This window comes from Nannospalax galili, unplaced genomic scaffold, assembly GCF_000622305.1.
Source record: "Nannospalax galili isolate Female #2095 unplaced genomic scaffold, S.galili_v1.0 scaffold917, whole genome shotgun sequence".
Taxonomy (NCBI): Eukaryota; Metazoa; Chordata; class Mammalia; order Rodentia; family Spalacidae; genus Nannospalax; species Nannospalax galili.
Genome location: NW_008340972.1, coordinates 3005647 through 3024916, shown reverse-complemented (window position 1 = coordinate 3024916; position 19270 = coordinate 3005647). Strand labels below are relative to the sequence as shown.

The following is a 19270-nucleotide window of genomic DNA, read 5'->3' as shown; positions in this document are numbered from 1 at the left end:
AGATGGCTTTCCTCTGTTTCTGAGGCTAAATTATGCTCGCTCCCTTTAAGATGTTAATGACTTCACAAGCCTTCCTCTTTAGTCCCTCAGGAAGAGAAATCAACTCTTACCTCTGGCGAATTATGCTGGGATTAGCCGTCACCAAGTGACTTCTGGATCCCACATCTCTGATGTATTCACTTGACAACGGAGGAAGATTGCATCTAGAAAGGCAAGAACAAACGTTCTAGATGATTCATGTACTTTTAAATCAGGTTGGTAATAAGAATACAAATAGGAACTTTAATTCTGGCTCAATTCACAAGTAACTGCTTTCATCACCTCCCCTTGTCCTAAGCACCTAATGATGACTAACCATCAGCACCTTCTAAATGCTCTTTCTAAAAAGTGCTGTTTTAGAAGAAAACGTCAGCTACAAAGTAGACAATCCACCAAAGAGACAGTAACTACAATGTGTTTATTCCACTGAAAACATCTTAGAAGTGTGGTGAAACACACCTGTAACCCTAGGACTTGGGAGGTAGAGGCAGGTAGATCAGTTCAAGGCCAACCTTGACTACACAGTGAGTTTGAGTTTAGCCTAGGCTATATGAAACCTTTTCTCAAAAAAGGCAAATGGGGGTTGAGATGGCTCAGCAGTTAAGAGTGATTAGTGCTCTTACAGAGGACCTGAGTTCAGACCCCAGGACCCATGTAATAATTGCCTGTAACTCCAGTTCCAGGGGATCCGACACCATCTTCTGGCCTCTGAGAGCAATGACATGCATATAGTATGCATAAACTTATGCAAGCACACACCTACATAAATAAATAAACAGGGTGCTGGAGAGATGACTCAGTAGTTAAGAGCTCTGGCTCTCTTACAAGTTCAATCTCAGCACATACATGGTGGCTAACAACCATCTCTAACTCCAGTTTCAGGGGATCTAACACTGTCTTCTGTCCTCCAAGGGCATTGCACAACACAGGTGCACTACACACATGCAGGCAAAACACACACATAAAATAAAAATTAATTAATTAATTAATTTTAAAAATGAATAATAAGGACCTACACACATAAACATTGAACTCTCTCAGCTAAACTAACCTAAGTTACTCCATTTTGCCCAAAGCAGCTGTTTCAGGAGAAGTGTCTTTACCCTACTTAGAAGGGAGAAGTAACTTTGAATTCCAATAAATGGCCTCCCTGCATGCCACAGGGTATTGTAATCTAGGCCACTTATCTAAATCTGCTTCACATATCTATAATCTAGGTCAGGCCTGCAGTTGACTGAATTGACTAACCGTTTATCTCATCTCGCTTCTGTAAACCTGCTTCGCTTACCCAAATCAAGTCCTGGCAATAAACTGATGGCAGTTGACTGAATTGACTAACCGTTTATCTCATCTCGCTTCTGTAAACCTGCTTCACTTACCCAAATCAAGTCCCGGCAATAACTGATGGCTGATTGGTAAATTCGAAGTTTGCTATGTTCAGATTTTGCTGTGTTGCATAAACCTGATTGGCCCACCTGTTCTGCTTTCTGTATTCCCATGAATATTCTGGCCTACTGGTGTTTGAGGCCACTTCTGTTCCCGACATAGACAGCCCGGTCGGTCAATCGTAATTAAACTTTACCTTGTTGCTTTCAATTAAGTGGTGTTGGTGATTTTTATTTGGAATCCAGCATATAACAAACATAAATGAAAATTAAATTTAAAAAAAGAATAGTAAGAAATCAAATAAATAACTGAAAAAAGAAAAGCCATTTTAGGTGATAAAGCAAGTATTAAACTTGAAATTAAGTCTTGGAGAGAGAGGACAGAGATACAGGGTTCTTTGCTTTGACATAAACACTGAGAAATTCTACTTTTCCATGTTTCTTTCCCAAAAATCTAAATCTTAATGGTAATGTCTGTGTAATTCACCTAATCCAATGCATATCTGATTTTGTGCATGTGGCCAAGGCATGGGTTAATTAAGGTGAAGGCATAGCTGTCACCTAAAGTGACACCCACTGGACATCCCAGCTCAGCCAAGAGAAAAAGTTAAAATGGTGTGTGTGCATGCACACACACACAAAAATGCACCTTCGCTTGTATGGACAAGCATGCAAAGGCCAGAGAGGTCAACACTGAGGTGTCTTCCTCAATCACTCTCCATCTTGTTTATTTGAGCTAGGGTCTCTCTCTGAGCCTGGAGCTCACTCACTGATTTGACTACACTCGGTGGCCAGCCAGCTCCAAGGGCCCTCCTGTCCCTGACTCCATTGGAATTACAAGTTCATGCCACTGTGCCTGGTTTTTACTTGAGTTCTGGGGATTAAACTTAGATCTCTAAGCTTGTGTGGCAAGTACTTTACCAGTTGAGCCATCCAGCCCCCAAAGCGATATGGTTTTGATGAAATAAACCAATCACCCCTCTCAACCCCTAAACTGCACTCCTGCCCTGATTGTTCTGGTCAGGATGTCTTCTGAATGTGTATAATAGAAAGAAAACATGGACGTTTCACATCCAAATTCCATGGCTTTCTGCCTGTGGGCTTGAGAGAATTCCTGTGTTTCCCTGGCCCAGTTCTTCCATTACATGAAATTAGGATACTGACTTTTTTCCCATCTCTGGGCTACTTTAAGGACTAAAAGAAGAATTGCATTAAAAATCCCTATTTTGATGCCTCATACACAACCAAGCTCAAAAATATCACAAATCAAAAAGTCACAGAAATATAACTATGTACTTACTATGCTTTCCAATCATAATCACAAAGTCACAGAAATATAGCTATGTATTATGCTTTCCAATTTCTCCTCTCTAGCCACATGTCTAACTTGACTCCTTCCCCTATCCGGTCATCTCTAACTCACATCATTTATTTTCAGATAAAGATGCTTTTACAAATATTGTGGTCTCTGTGAGCTACTGTATTTCCCCTCCCAATGTGCCTTGGGACATGGAACTGACCATGCACCCTTCCGCTGATGGGTTCTCATTGCCAGATTCTGTTCCGTGTTGAGCCCTGTGACTCTACCACATCAGGCCACTTAGGCAGAAATGTGTCTGTGTTGATTTAGAAATCTTCCTTTCAATTGCTTGTAATAAAAAAAAAAAAAAAACTGGTTCTTCTGGCAACTCTACACAGGTCATTTGGTCAGCCAGCAGGCGACTTGCTGAATGTTCATTGAAAGCAAACACAGTGGGCATTGTGGAGAGCTGGGGAGGAGAGGGCTCATCACAAAGCCCACTCTTGAGTTATATACAGGCTCCTGTAAACTCATACTCCTTGTGGTTTTTCCAAGGACTCTCATGACGGAGTGAACTTAGACATCAACACCCAGACCCACCAGGCCATGTGTGTATGGATCGTGGTCTTTTCCCAGATAAAACAGAGACTGTAGTTTAGCTGTGCCTCTTAAGGAAGCTTTGTTCTTGATGGCCATTGGTAGCATCTGAGAGTTAACTGTATTTTATTAAAGCTACAGGTTGTGTAGGTAGCTAAAGAGTCCTTAACCTGTTTCATCATTACTAAACAAAGCAAATGGTTTTTGTGCATAAATATTTTGTTTTTCTGTGTGGACTATGACCCATACACCTGGATCCCTTCATGTCCACTACTACAGGATAAAACGTCAAGAAAAAGTTGCCAATCCCCCCGACATACAAACACCAAGCAAAATAACAACACAACTTGCAGATACTGACTTGTCCATGACCAAGGGAATGTTCATAATAAAAACGGTAATCACCTACAAGTGCATTCCTGAAAAATGCTGACATTGCATTTTGGTGCCAATATCTGCCTTCAGTTCTGGGTAAATGTTCTCTTCAAGTGGAAATAACAGGGACATTTTCCTGTATCTCTTCTTAGGAAAAGTACTCTATAATTTTAGCTTCTCAATTCCTAAATTGATAATTACACGGATTTACATAAAAGGCCCATTGAATATTGTTAAATTGTTTCTAACAAGGCATAATTGTGTAAAGTGTTCTAAACTTCGTATGATTGCCTTCTGGCACAATTAAGAGATATTAATGGTGGAGCAGTAGTATTCCTGAGCCTAAAAGAGCTCCAATCACAAAACTGCCAAGAAATTCCTGGACCCAGAGAGGGGGGAATGGATGACGAATGGGCTTGATGGACAGGAAATTCTACAAGGAAAAAACATGGTTACTTTTAGTGTGTGTGAGTTTAAGGATGCTAAACATTCATTTGAACATAATTCAAAAGGCTCCAAAACTGCTGTGGTACTATAACCAGGAGCCACGGTCTCTCTCCAATTACTGTTACTTGTCTTGTAAACTTCCCAGGTAAACTGGATTCAACAGTTTTTTTACTGTTGTTCTGACATGGGGTCTCCTGTAGCTCAGGCTGACTTCAAACTCACTGTGTAGTCAAGGATAACCTTGAACTTCTGATCCATCTCCCAAGTGCTAGAATTAGAAATGTGTCTTAACATATACCCTACCCATTGAGCTACACCCCCAGCTTGACAAGATTTTTTTTTTGTCTTTTTGAGACAGGATCTCCCTGTAGCCCCAGCTGGCCTGGAACTCGCTATATAAACCAGGCTGGCCTTGAACTCACAGGGATCCACCTGTCTCTGCCTCCCAGTACTGGGATTAAAGGTGTGTGCCACCACAACCGGCTAAGATTATTTTTAAGGTGTTACTTCGGGTTATTGAATACATGTGGACTTTGAAAAATGAGATATAGATCTTTAGCATTTTGGAGGATATGTTTGAAAGATATCTAAGCAAAGAATATTATGAAATGGTTGTAGGGCAGACCTAGAAGACATTCCTAACTCTGATCTAGGCACACTGCACACAGTAGGGCTGTGTGGAGTCCCTTTTACCACTTTATCTGTCCATTCACCCATTTAGTCTAGGATTAGACAAACCACATGCTTTCTAACCTCCATTCATTTATGAAATGTTTTATTCTAAATATGTCATATTACCTTTTCTAAATGTGCCCCCAATATGTGTATTAAGAACCATTTATAAGTAGATCTGTCAATAGACAAGTCATACTTTAAAAATAATTTGTCAATATTTATTACTCTTGGGCTGCTAAGATGGCTCAGCAGGTAGAGGTGCTTGCAGAACAAACCTGATGACCTAAGTTCAATTCCTGAAACTCACCTAAAGGTGGAAGGAGAGAAATGACCCCATAGTTGTTCGCTAACCACCACATGTGCACCGTGGCACATGTGCCATATACCCACCCACACACACACAGACAAACACACACACATCACGCACACTCAGGCAAACACACAATAATAATAAAGTCCAATGTTTATTACTCCATTTAGAAACCATAACCAAGACTTTATAATATTTCAAATGTGTTATAGAAACACTGTTTTTGAAACTAAAGGAACAAGGACACACAGTCTGCTTATGACGCTGTTGCCTCCAAGTTCTTTTCCATCGTCACCCCCTCCATCATTCTGTGAACCCTATGCTGAAGGATATGTCAGGCAGTCGAATCTCAGGCACTCAATAATTTCAAACTTAAATAGATCAACAGCAGATTGTACACAAGGCCAACCTAGTCTTATTTATTTGGGATAAATAAGGTGTCATGAGATAATACCCTGTAGTTCTTAAGCCTGCCCTTCTACATGTTAAGTTAAAAATATTCATCTTCCTCTTCAGGAAGGTGTGTGCCTTTAATCCCAGCAGGAGGCAGAGGCAGGTGGATCTTCGTGATTTCAAGGCCAGCCTGGTGTACAGAGCAAGTTCCACACGGGACGCTGGTTGTGTGTGTGTGTGTGTGTGTGTGTGTGTGTGTGTGTGTGTGTGTGCGCACGCGCGTGCGTGCGCGATTCAACAAACCTTAGAGCCAGCTTTAGAGACAAAGAAATGCAGGCAGAGGCCCACGGTACAAAATAGGTGTTTTAATTGAAATTTTTATAAAAAGGCAAGGAAATACGACAGGAACCAAGAACCAGGTCAGGCCCAGAGTGCTGGTGGGAGGGGCTGAGTGATGAAAGCACCGAAAGGCATCCCTTTGGTCCCTCCACAGTCCAGACCAGCTGAGATCCTCGTGTGCATACACGCGAGCAGGAGGCAGGCGTACACGGGGGTTCTGTGCGCAGGCGTAGTGGGAGGCCAGGCAGAGGCGCTCAGGCCCGGGGTCGTGCAGGTGCACAGTGATGAGGCTGATGCGTGGGTGCAAATCCCGGGCGGCAGATACAGCGGAAGGAACCGTCGGTGTTGACACAGCGCGCATTGACGCAGAGTGGGGAGGCAGCCTCCGCCTCATCACACTCGTTGATATCTGGGGAAGGGGTAGAGGGATTGTTAACTCAAACCCGCGGACTGATTAAGTCCATTTTCATGGTCTCTTAGGGTGAAGGACCACGAATGTCGAGCATCTTCTTTATGGTGGTACATACCACTTGCTGGCCCTTTGAGCCCAGACAGGTGTTTTAACATCTCTAAGCCTTGGTTTTGCATTCTGTAAGATAGGTGGGTGACCTCTACATCGCTAGGTTTGTTAAGAAAATAATTCTTGTCTGGGGGAGATGGCTCAGTGGGTGAAGCGCTTGCTGTGTACGCCTGAAACTCACCTAAAGGTGGAAGGAGAGAAATGACCCCATAGTTGTTCGCTAACCACCACATGTGCACCGTGGCACATGTGCCATATACCCACCCACACACACAGACAAACACACACACATCACGCACACTCAGGCAAACACACAATAATAATAAAGTCCAATGTTTATTACTCCATTTAGAAACCATAACCAAGACTTTATAATATTTCAAATGTGTTATAGAAACACTGTTTTTGAAACTAAAGGAACAAGGACACACAGTCTGCTTATGACGCTGTTGCCTCCAAGTTCTTTTCCATCGTCACCCCCTCCATCATTCTGTGAACCCTATGCTGAAGGATATGTCAGGCAGTCGAATCTCAGGCACTCAATAATTTCAAACTTAAATAGATCAACAGCAGATTGTACACAAGGCCAACCTAGTCTTATTTATTTGGGATAAATAAGGTGTCATGAGATAATACCCTGTAGTTCTTAAGCCTGCCCTTCTACATGTTAAGTTAAAAATATTCATCTTCCTCTTCAGGAAGGTGTGTGCCTTTAATCCCAGCAGGAGGCAGAGGCAGGTGGATCTTCGTGATTTCAAGGCCAGCCTGGTGTACAGAGCAAGTTCCAGGCCAGTTGGGGCTACAGGGAGACCCTGTCTCAAAAAGACAAAAAAGAAAAAGAAAATACTCATTTTCATCTTCCTAATGGTAGTCACAGACACACACACACACACACACACACACACACACACACTCATTCACACAATGATGAGAGGAGGAGGCAGAAACTGACTGGCTAGGAAATTTAGGGTAAAGACCCCAAAAGAAAAATGACCAATTTCTTCCTCAGCTGAGAGCTGGAAAAATCCCTTGGATCTGCCAGTACAAGTGTCCCTACCTGAGGCAGAGATGCCAGAGCTACCTGTCCAAAGACATCTCTGATTCTGCCATAGCCAGAGGCTGGGGATACCAGTAAGGAGGTCTGGGATTTTTCCTTATCTCTCTTTGTCCTGGAGTAATACCTGTTCCTGAAAGACATGCTGAAGATGTGACCAGACTCTGGAGAGACCTGGACACCTGGAATGAGAATGAGACTGACCAGTTCATCTCCCCTCCCCTCCTCCCTCCACTAAACCCTCCCTGACTCCGGAGTAACCAGAGTCAGTGGATTCCCACTTCTGAGGACCATCCTGCTGTGCAGGAGCTCTGCTGTCTCTACCCTAAGTTCCCTATAATAAAATACCCCTTTCTAAAACTCTTCCTCTGTGGTCCATGATTTTCATTCTTCAAATTCACAAGACAAGAACTCAAAAGCCTCTGGCTTAAGGTGGCTTTGGTAGCCATTGAGTTTTGAGGACCCTAACTTCTCAAACTAAGCACAAGAAAGGCTCTGTTGCTCTCAAAGACACCTCGATATTCCTGTATCACAAACGCACACAGAGTCAGGAGCCATAGGAAAATACATTTATTATACCTCCCTCCTGCGTACTGTATTGAGACCACTTGGGATCATTTAACTTCTCTCAACATGTTTAATACACTATCTGCACCTTCTCAAAAAGGCATTTGGAGACTGCTTCTGTTAAAAAGCCTTGACTCCAGGGCTACAGAGATGGCTCAGCAGTTAAGAGCATTGATTGCTCTTGCAGAGGACCCGGGTTCAATTCCCAGCACCCACATGGCAACTACAAACGATCTTTAAATCCAGTTCCAGGGGAATCCGAAGCCTTCTTCTGACCCTTCCCAGCACCCATATGGTGGCTAACATCTGTCTGTAACTCCAGTTCCAGGGGATCCGATGCATCTTCTGACCTTCACAGGCATTCCATGACATGGTACACTTACATACATGCAGGCAATACACTCATATACATAAAATAAAAAAATAAAATATAAAATATATATAAAAAAGCCTTGACTCCTCCCTTAGACCCACAAGGTAACTAAAGGCAGTATGAAAGTCGGGTGTCTCTGTCTTCATTTTATACATGTGCTTTTGGTGCTAAAACAGAAGTGAGCTACGGTCCTTAATATTTCCTCTTAAGTCACCTTAAATTGCAGACAAAATTAAACCTCCTTGGACAGACCTTCTATTCCAGATGAAGACAGTTGTCCATTAGAGGGATTATTAGATTAGCAATTTGACAATTCATGGCCACACTGCAGGGCAGGACATCTTGCAGGGCAAGCTTGTAGGACAGGATGGGCACTAAGAGAGTGCTGGATCAACAAGGGACAGAACTGCACCTTGACCAGGACCACTTAATTACGCATGCCTCTTACACTTTATTTACGCCTAAATCTCAGGTAAGGTGGCCAAAGAGGGACTTGGGGTTGTCGGATGCCTTTGCTCTTCCCAATGTGGCCACACTGAATAAATCTCGCTCTGCTTTTCACCATTTCTTGTCTCTTCATTCAGCATATTGGGGAAGGATGACTGCCTGTCAGAGCTGCTGGGGCCAGGCTTCTGCTTCCAAAGGCTTGGGGATATTTCTTCACCTAGTATTTGCTTGAGAGCAATTTGAGGATTTAAACAACGATGTGAACTCTTACAGTGATACAGTGTTCAGAGAACTATAGATAAAGCCAGGCTTGTCACAAGCCTGAGAGACTATCTCCTTCCCTCCTCCTCAGACAGCCTCAACAGAGGTAAAATGACACCCTCAAGGCACTGACTGGTCAAGGGCAAGGCGTGTGCGCTCAACCCTGTGCTCTTTGCTGGCTCCTCAGCTTCATGTGATACATACTGGAGTGGGTGTCTGTAATTGGCCAGAGTCCCCTGCTACCCTCCTCATCCCTTGCTTCCTGTGTGATTTTATGGACTCCATCATTTAAATACCTCTGCTCCCTCTTCTCAGGTTTCGTGACACCTCGGCAACACTTGCTAGAACTATGAAGGTTCTTCCATGAAACCTTCCTCTGTTTTAGGGTTTTGGAAAAGCTTGTTCCAGGGGTGGAGAGATAGCTTAGTGGTTAAGCACTGGCTGCTCCTGTAGAGGGCCAGGATTGACCAGGATTGGTTTCCCAGCACCCACATGGCAGCCAGCCATCAATTGCACTCCAGTTCCAGGGAATCTGATGCCCTCTTCTGGCCGCCTCAGGTATTGCATGACATGGTGCACTTACCACGCAGGCAAAACACACACATAAAAAGTTAGAAATTAAAAAAAGAAAAGAAAAGCAGGCTGGAGAGATGGCTCAGCAATCAAGAGCACTGGTTGCTCTTGCTGAGAACCTGGGTTCAATTCCCAGCACCCACATGCCAGCTGACAATCACCATAACTCCAGTTCCATGGGATCTGAAGCTTTCTGACCACCGCAGACATTGCACACCACAGGTGAACCTGCCTACATGCAGGCATTACATTCATACACATAAAATAAAAATAATAAAAAAGAAAGAAAGAAAGTTCGTTCCTTAGCCTGGAGAGGAACAAAGAGAATTTGGCACCAACACTGGCCACCGCCTGTCTCCCAGGCCTCCTGTTACAGCACATCCACAGGCTGTAAGGCTACGGCACAACAGTTCAGGGCACCATTTCCAGGCCCAGCCTAAGACCTAGTATGTACCAGGTGCTGGATTGGCTTGAATTAAAAGAATGACTCCATCCGCCTTCTTCCTGCTATTTATATATATTCCAAAAATAAAGTAAAACTACAGAGAAGAAACACACTCCTACATGGAAAAAAGGCAGGGATGGAAGGCCATGCAAACACACACACATACACACACTGCAAGTTCATCAAGTGAGGTAACATACCTTGCTGGTAGTCCAACTCTCCTTCACTCTAAGAAAACACAGCTATCCCGTAGGAAAAGTTTCTCTTAAAACTTTCTCAAACAATCTTTACTCTCCTCTCTCTCCTCCTTTCCTTAGCTTGGAGCATCAATGAGGTTTAGAGCGCTCTCTCTCTCTCTCTCTCTCTCTCTCTCTCTCTCTCTCATCTATGTATGTGTTTATGTGTACATATGCATACACATATATACAGGCTAGAGGTCCACATAGGGTGTCTTGTTCAATTGCTCTCCAACTTATTTTTTGAGACAGCATCTCTCTGAACCTGGACTTGATCAATTCAACTAGACTGGTGGTCAGCAAGCCCTGGGGCTTCTCACAGGTCCAGCTCTCCAGTCCTAGGATCACTGGTGTTCCTGGCTTTTTCCATGAGTTCTGGGTGGAGACTGATTTCAGCTCCTCACATCTGTGCCGTAAGCTATCTTTCGGACACTTCTGAAATAAACACAAAATCTCCCTCCTTTGCTGGGCTTCCTACCCCTGGGGCTGTTGCTGCCATCTGTAGCCCTAGGAGACCTCAGCCTTCCCAACTACAGCACCTTTGTGCCCTGGCACACACTTAGCCCCAGTTCCCTGAGGCTTTGGAGTCCGCTGAAAGAAAGCCCCAACCTCTGAAGCTAATCTTTCACTTCTTCAATGGTTCAAGTCCTCAGACACTGTGTCTAACTGACCCCCAGAGAAGCTGAGCTCTGCAATCTCCAGGGACCACTAATTCTTAGCCTTGGGATTGTTACCTAATCTACATCTCCCTCATCCCCACCTCACTCCCCAACCCCACCCAAGCTCTGAGTGGCCCTGCCACTTGGCCCCTTCCTTACTCCTTCACGGCCCAACACCATCCTGACCAGGCTTTGGGATGTCACTTCCCAAGTTTTCTATCCAGAGCATACCCTCTGGACACCCCATCTTTCTTCTTTCTTGCCCAGACGGCCTCCTACCTGCACCAAATGCAGCCACTGCTGTCTTTGTTTCTGCACCTGGCTCCTCAGCATGCAGGCTTGGAATCAACCAGCAGTGGCAGGCTGGTGCTCTACAGCTGGATGGCCTCCTCCTTGAACTAGCTTTGAAATTCTTTACCACCACCCTGCAGGGGCCTCCTGTCCTTCACCAAAGCTCATGTCCTCATCCCTACATCCCCAGGTTGCTAAATTCAGTCTGTTGACCAAGCTTCCTTCCCCTGTGAAGGGTCCTCCCTATCCTGCCTTCCAGTTCTCAGTCACACACAGATCTAATCTCCCTCTTTAAATCCCACTTGGCCCTTTCAGGTGCTTTTGTGGAAGATTAAGAGGAAAAGGGCATCGGGTAAATTGGATAAATTAAGGTGTTTGTTCATACCGGGCTAGCCTTGAGGAAAGAGCAACTCTCCCAATTTAACCACCAGCCATGGAGCTGTACGGACGACACTGCTGTTCTGCTCGCCCCATCGGCCAGCGTGGGAACCTCCGCTACACCAGCGCACTCTTGGCTTTGAACTTTCTCAGGGAGGTCACGTTCCCTCGCTCCCCTTTCGAACTCCTAACCTCACTCGTGTATGAGCTTGATGGGAGCTAAAGAGAGTTCTAGAAGGGGTTAATGCAAGCCACCGGGTTTGAAAGGCTTCTGGAAGGGGTGGGAAGAAAGCAGAGACGGGCGGCCTCTGTGGGTGCGCTCTTACCGCATGACAAAATTGGCTTCATCTATTTGACGGCCACAGCCACTCCTCTTCAGAATCCCACCATTTCCCACCACCGCACATTTCTTCAATGGCAGCTGGAATGGGGTTGCCTAGCAACAGAAAACAAGGCCGGTTTTCACTGCAAAGAACACACAACCGCTCACGACATCATTGTTCACAGCAGATTTTTTTCTGGAGAATTTGAATGAAGTCTACGCAGAATGAAATGGGTATTCGAAAGCAGGATGCCGCGAAACGGTTGGGGAACAGACAAGCCTGTTCCTTTGACGTTTAAACAAAAAAGTAAAACAAAACAAAAACCCCAGAAAAAATCTCCCTGAAATATATTAAAATATAACAAGATTTTGTTTTCTTTCTCAAATTGTCTAAGCACGTGGTACATGGTGTTTGCTAGGGAAAACAGAAAAATCCAGATTAAACGCAGGGCTATTTGTAAAGGCATTGGGCAGGGAACAAAGCCAAATGAATTACCTTCCTATACTTCATTGCACCGTCATTCATTCACACCATTAGCCAGTCACTCCCCCGGAGGATTCTGGGTATTTCCTATGCTAACTGCTAAGGACAGACAGAAGGACACAGAAGTCAGAGGCTTCAGGATGCACAGTGTGGTGGTGCTGAGAGGAAGCAGTGAGGGGAACATGAGCTTAGGCAACAAACTAAACTGTACTGTGAAGTTGCTGATTTTGTAGAAGCGAGTCACACCACCTGCTGTGGGAAGCCCAGAAGGGCTGGGAAGTACGGTGCCATCACGCAGAAACGCTTCCTCCAGTGAAGAATAATGAGAGTGCTGGGGGGTGGCTTAGTTGGTAAAGGGCCCGAGTTTGATTCCTAGGTCCCATATAAAAGGTTGGTATGGGCCTGGAGAGATGGCTCAGTGGTTAAGAGGGATAACTGCTCCTCCAGAGGCTGAGAACTCTGTTCCCAGCACCCACATCGGGCAGTTCACAACTGCCTGTAACTCTAGCTCCAAGAGACTTGATGTCTTCTTCTGGCTTCCATGGACACCTACACACATGTGGCAAACATTCACATGCACATACACATACAAATAAAACTAATAAGTCTGAAAATATAAGCTGGGTGTGGTGGCTCCCAGCTCTGGGGAGATGGCAACAGATCTCTACGGCTCACTAGCCAGCCTGCCTAGCTGAATCAGTGAGCTCCAGGTTCAGGGCAAGACCCTGTATCAAAAACTAAGATGTAGAGCAATTGAGAAAGATAACCAATGTGAACCTTTGGCCTATACACACACACACACACACACACACACACACACACACACCACACACACCACACACCACACACACACACCCCACACACACCACACACACACCACACACACACCACATACACACACCACGCACACCACACACACACCACACACACACCACATACACACACCACGCACACCACACACACACCACACACACACCACATACACACACCACGCACACCACACACACACCACACACACACCACATACACACACCACGCACACCACACACACACCACACACACACCACATACACACACCACGCACACCACACACACACCACACACACACCACATACACACACCACGCACACCACACACACACCACACACACACCACATACACACACCACGCACACCACACACACACCACACACACACCACATACACACACCACGCACACCACACACACACCACACACACACCACATACACACACCACGCACACCACACACACACCACACACACACCACATACACACACCACGCACACCACACACACACCACACACACACCACATACACACACCACGCACACCACACACACACCACACACACACCACATACACACACCACGCACACCACACACACACCACACACCACACACACCATACACACACACACCACACACACCACACGCATGCACATGCACACACACCACACACACCACGCACACCACACACACACCACACACACCATACACACACACACCACACACACCACACACACCATACACACACACCACACACACCACACACACACCACACACACCACACGCATGCACATGCACACACACCACACACACACACACCATACACACACCACACGCATGCACACACCACACACACACACACACACACACACACACACACACACAGGAGGCTGCCAGGCATAGGGAACAAGCAGCATAAACCAAGGCATAAAAACATTTGCCGTGAGTGAAGCCCCGTGCAGAGTAAATGAAGGCTCTGTGTGCTCCTGTCTGGAACTGAGGAGGCATTAAGGGACGGGTGACTTGTGTCTACCCAGACAGCATGTGACTCTTCTGCAAACACTGAGCTAGACTGCAGAGTACCTCAATGCCCCCTGAAGTGCTATTTATAGTAGCAGGGAATATGGAAACCCAGTAATAGCCCCCAAGAGTGAAATGAGTCATTTGGCCTCTTCCAGCTGGGTCAGCAAGAATTGCTGGGTATCCAAGTCCCTGAAGCTGGCTGGAACAGTACACAGTGGCTGGGTTTCTTCAGGGGAAGACCTTGCACACACACCACTGGTACAAAAAATAACTGGAATAATAAGTAGATCATGTTGGATGAATCTCACACAATATGGACTATATCAAAAAATAAAATGGAATTGGTATATAAATATACCCCAGGAGGGTCTCACCCAGCCATGACATAGTAATCAATCCAGAAAAATAAATCTTCAAAAGTCTGTGTGATCACTAACGGGGTCACTTAGTATGGCATGAGAAGATTTCATTCCCTTGATATCTAGTAAGTGAAAGGAACACCCAGAGCTATGTAAATATTGGTGGTAAAAATGTAGTGTCTGAAGTGGAATGTCTAAGATTTGCCAGCAGGGTGTAGAGGACTGTCCACATCACAACAGCGGAGATCAGCCCAATAAACTCCAGAGCCAGGTGCACGAGGAGGAACAGGCAACAGAGACTTCTAACACATTTGTTTGAAACGATACATGATGCTTTTTTTCCTAGTCCCAAGAGGAAGGTTTGGAATCAACACTCAAAAAACATTAGTCATACCTACAAGTTGTGAGATGATTTAGGTATTTACGGTCAAGTTAGCTTGTTCATGTGTGCCGTAAGTGCTTATTACCTGCTCTAAGTCAGCATCTCTGTTGACTAGGAGGGACACGGGGAAAATCCATGTTCTCTTGGAGCTCACATTCCACTGGGGAAAGCAGAAGGAATAAAGGTAGATGAGGAGCGTGAACAGTGGGCCGGATGGTGAGGGGGGCTGTGGAATGAACGGAAATTGGCACAAGAGGGTCGAAGGATGTTTCCAGAGAAAAACCACCAGGTCAGTGGGGTGATCAGCAGGATTCACAGGAAGCAAGTGAACAGATCCCGGCAGGAAATGAAGACACAAGTCACTTACATATCTGTGGGACCCATTGGTGCAAAGACCTTGAAAGGTGCAGTCCTGGGGTAGGAAAGAGGGAGCAAGAGCCGCTCGTGTGTGAAGATGGGTCAGCAGGAGAGAGAGGACAAAAGATTAGCAGGAAACAAGTGGGAAGTTGGAGTGAATTCTGTAATGATTTGTAGTAGGTGGTGGTTTAGATGAGAAAGGTCTCCCAAAGGCTCCAGCATTTGAACACTTGGACCCTAGTTGGTTTCAGTATTTGGAAAAGTCTGGGAGGTGTAGACTTGATGGAGAAGGTCACTGAGTGTGGGCTGTGAGAGTTCAGAGCCTCGCCCACTTTCAGTGTACTCTGTCTAGTGTTTGCAGTTGAGATGTGACATCCTAGCTTCCAGCTCCAGCCACTTGCTACCGTGTCTCCTCTGCCATTGCAAACTCTCCCTCCAGAACCGTAAGCCAAAATAAACTCTTCATTCTGCAAGTCGCTTTATCTCAGCAACAAAACGTTAACTAATAGAATAGGATGCGATAAAGACCGTGATTTTCACTCTAAGATGGGAATCAAGTCAAAGGAAGAGCAGAAGAGTTGACGTTATAGCCTATGCTGGAGCACAGACAATCTCGGGGGTGTCATGGGCAGGAGGCAGGACGAGGGAAGACTGTGGTGTACAGTAAGGCCAGGGGTTTTAGTGACCTGGACCAGGGCAAGACTGGAGATGTGGTCAGATTCTGGAGATGTCCTGGAGGAAGTGCCGAATGGATTTGCCGGATAGAAGATAATAATGAAATGAGGGGATGGAGAAGTGTGCCAAGAGTTTTGTCTTGAAGGGCCGTTTCCTGAGCAATGAAAAACCACAGGATGAGCATGTTTGGAGGAGCAATTTGGAGCTCAGTCTTAAGTATATCAAGTGTGTCATTACTGTTAGACATCCAAGTAGCCTTGCCCAGTAGGTGACTGAGCACGTAGTCAGGGTGACGTAAAAATAGAGAGTGATCAGCACAGGTATTTAAAGTCAGGAGTCCAGAGGGCAAATGACAATAAACAGAAAAGAAAAGCCAGGCAGTGTCACACACCTTCAATCACTGCACTTGGGAGACAGAGGTGAGCGGATCTCTGTGAGACTGAGGCCAGCCAGATCTCCATAGTGAGTTCTAGGCCAGCTGTGGCTACAGGGAGACCCTGTCTCAAAGAAACAAATAATAATAATAATAAATAATTAAATAATCAAAAAAGAGAGGCTCATGTTTTTTAAAAGTTCATCAAGAAGGAAGGAAACAACACATTGTTATGAAGAGATGAACAATTAACAGGTGAAAATTGCCTCTGGACTTAGCAACAAGGGGTCACTAGTGTCCTTGACAAGGACTGGTTTGGTAATAAAGACAAAAGCGTGACCTGAGTTTACTGAGTTGAATGTGTTTGCATATCTATTTAGGTGAATATTGAGAAAATGTCACCGAAGGGAAGAAGAGAGCAAATAAGGGCGTGTACACTGGAAGGTCTCGTATAGGCATGCGGCAGTAAGTCAGTCAGGAAAAATTCCAGGCATTCTGTCCTAATAGTGTGACTTACAAAAACCAGCCAAAACCCCCTGAATTGTTAAAGGGATGGCCTTGAACCCAGAGGCTGGCCTCTCCAGGTTTTCAGGAGATAATCTGGGTCCCGAATAAGCAGACTGCAAATACAGCTACAAACCTAAGGGACACACATCACCTCCAACTCCAAATCTTAGGACTCACTGTGAGGCAGCTGTCACGCCTCTGGCTCTGCTTCCTGTCCCCTCTGGGAGGTGGTACTGTGCAGATTGCTATAAGATCATGAGCTGATGGACACAAGGTGTTCGCTGAGCCATGGGCACTGTGGACCACTCACCTCTCTTTCCTGTTTGCATTCCTTTCCCCTCTTAGCAGAGTTCCTGGACCAAGCCTTGACTTGTTTAGAGTTCATGGGTTTTTTGCGAGAAAAGATAAAGTAGTCATTGTTTAACTGTCTAACTCTATCTTAACAATTAAGAATCATTTTATTAGCAGGAAATTTAAGTATTATATATCTGCGTCATTAGTATCACCCCCTAAAAGCCCTCAAGAAAAAGTATAAGATTCAGGGAGAAAAGAGGCCATTCTGACTTTTTTTTTCAGATAGGTTGCTTGCTGCTTCTGCATTTTGTTAACCACTGGCTATCACAGAAGAAAATTCACTTCAATACACGCTATCAATATCTGAGCACATGCTGCTGGCAAAGATAAGACACTGGTGAATAACAGGACACCTACGCTTTCGGAGAGGTACTGTGGGCATTCATCTGGAGAATGGAGATGATGTTAGCCTTACTCCAGTCCAGGCACAGCACGCTGATCTTGGCAATGGTCAGTGCTGCCCAGAGTGATGCATAACAAGAATCCTTCTTCTGGCATAGGAAGGGACCCGGACCATCCATCACTACATGAATATTACGATTTTGATGGAGTGTCTCTATAAAGACTTTACTTGCTATGTTTTCAAACGTATCTCCTCCCAGCCTTGGAAGCAAATATCTACTGGGTCTGAGCATGGCCATATAGTACCACATTCCTGTCCATCTTAATAAATGAAAATGTTGAATAGGATAGATTAGATAGATTGAATAGAGCTCAAACATTTTATTAACCATGAGATTCGGATTCTAATTTCCCAGGGCCCACAACCTCTAAGTGCCTCATCAGAAACCATGTATGATGAAAACTGTCCCATCTACCTCCCCTTATGATGATGAGAATTAAAGGAGGGTCAAGGTATCAAACAGTGCCAGGAAACCCTTAAGTTCTCTATGAATATATAATATTTGTGTATCACTATACATTAATAAAATTAAGTTCCTTCCCAGGGAAAATTTATCACTGTTGTGGTTTGAATGTGAAATGTCCCCCATAAGCTCATGTGTTTATGAGCTTATGACACTTGGTCTCTACCCGGTGGTGAACTTGGGGAGGTTGTAGAAACTTTAGGAGGCAAAGCCTCACTGGGTGAAGTGGGTCACTGGGGGCAGGTCTTGAAGCTTATAGCCCTGCCCCACTTCCTGCTCACTCTCTGCTGTCAGAGAGCAGACGCAACGTGAACCAACCAACCTCTTGCTCCTGCCATCACACCTCCCGTCTGCCCCACACCTTCCCCGTCTGCCCCACACCTTCCCTGTCTGCCCCACACCTTCCCTGCCGTCATGGACTGTGTCCCTCTAGAACCATGAGCCAAAATGAACCCTTTCTCCCTTAAGTTGCTTTTGTAGCTGTTTTGTCATAGCAACAAGAAAACAGCTAAGACAGTCACTATATTGCTAGAATATCACTGTTGGGTTTAGGAGGACAGAGAAAGAATAAAGTTTAGGTAAAAGACCATCACCAGACCCTCAGCAGACTGAACAGAGGATTTGTTCAATGAAGGTGTCACACCTCACCAACAAGCAAGCTGTGCAAAGGCAGGAGAGGATAAAGTGAATTTTATAGAACTGGAAACTGGAAAGAAGGAAACGCGGCTGCGAGGCTGGGCTGTCCTTGGGTGGCTTCCTGGACTTGTAGAACAAAGAAGCTGTTCTCAACTCAGATGGTTAGCTGATAACCAGGGTGCAAGGACAGCAGAGGCACATCCTGGCAAGAGAAGGGTTTCCCCGGCATTCCATCAGGCCTGAGATAGGGATGTGGCTAACTATTAACAGTGGGGCTAGGGCAAGACAGTTGACTCGGGGAACTTCTGGTTTCTATCAACTACAATAAATAGTCTATCTTTATATGAGATTTTCCAATGTAGATGATTCATATAAATTTGAACAAAATATTTTCAGTCCATTGGCACTTTTGAGGGTATATCTACTACACTTATAAAACAGTGAGATTTAAAACTTGCATTTTT

General features: G+C 45.1%; 1 protein-coding gene across 1 annotated transcript in view; it reads right to left on the bottom strand.

The window, feature by feature from the left end:
* The window catches only part of St8sia1 (ST8 alpha-N-acetyl-neuraminide alpha-2,8-sialyltransferase 1), a 164021-nt gene that overhangs the window by 49097 nt on the left and 95654 nt on the right, over nucleotides 1–19270 (bottom strand). Inside the window, exons 3-4 of the mRNA XM_008836255.2 lie at nucleotides 11991–12100; nucleotides 111–203 (exon numbers count right to left, since the gene is read on the bottom strand). Of these exons, the coding sequence (XP_008834477.1) occupies nucleotides 111–203; nucleotides 11991–12100 (203 nt within the window). The remainder of the gene's footprint in view (nucleotides 1–110; nucleotides 204–11990; nucleotides 12101–19270) is intronic.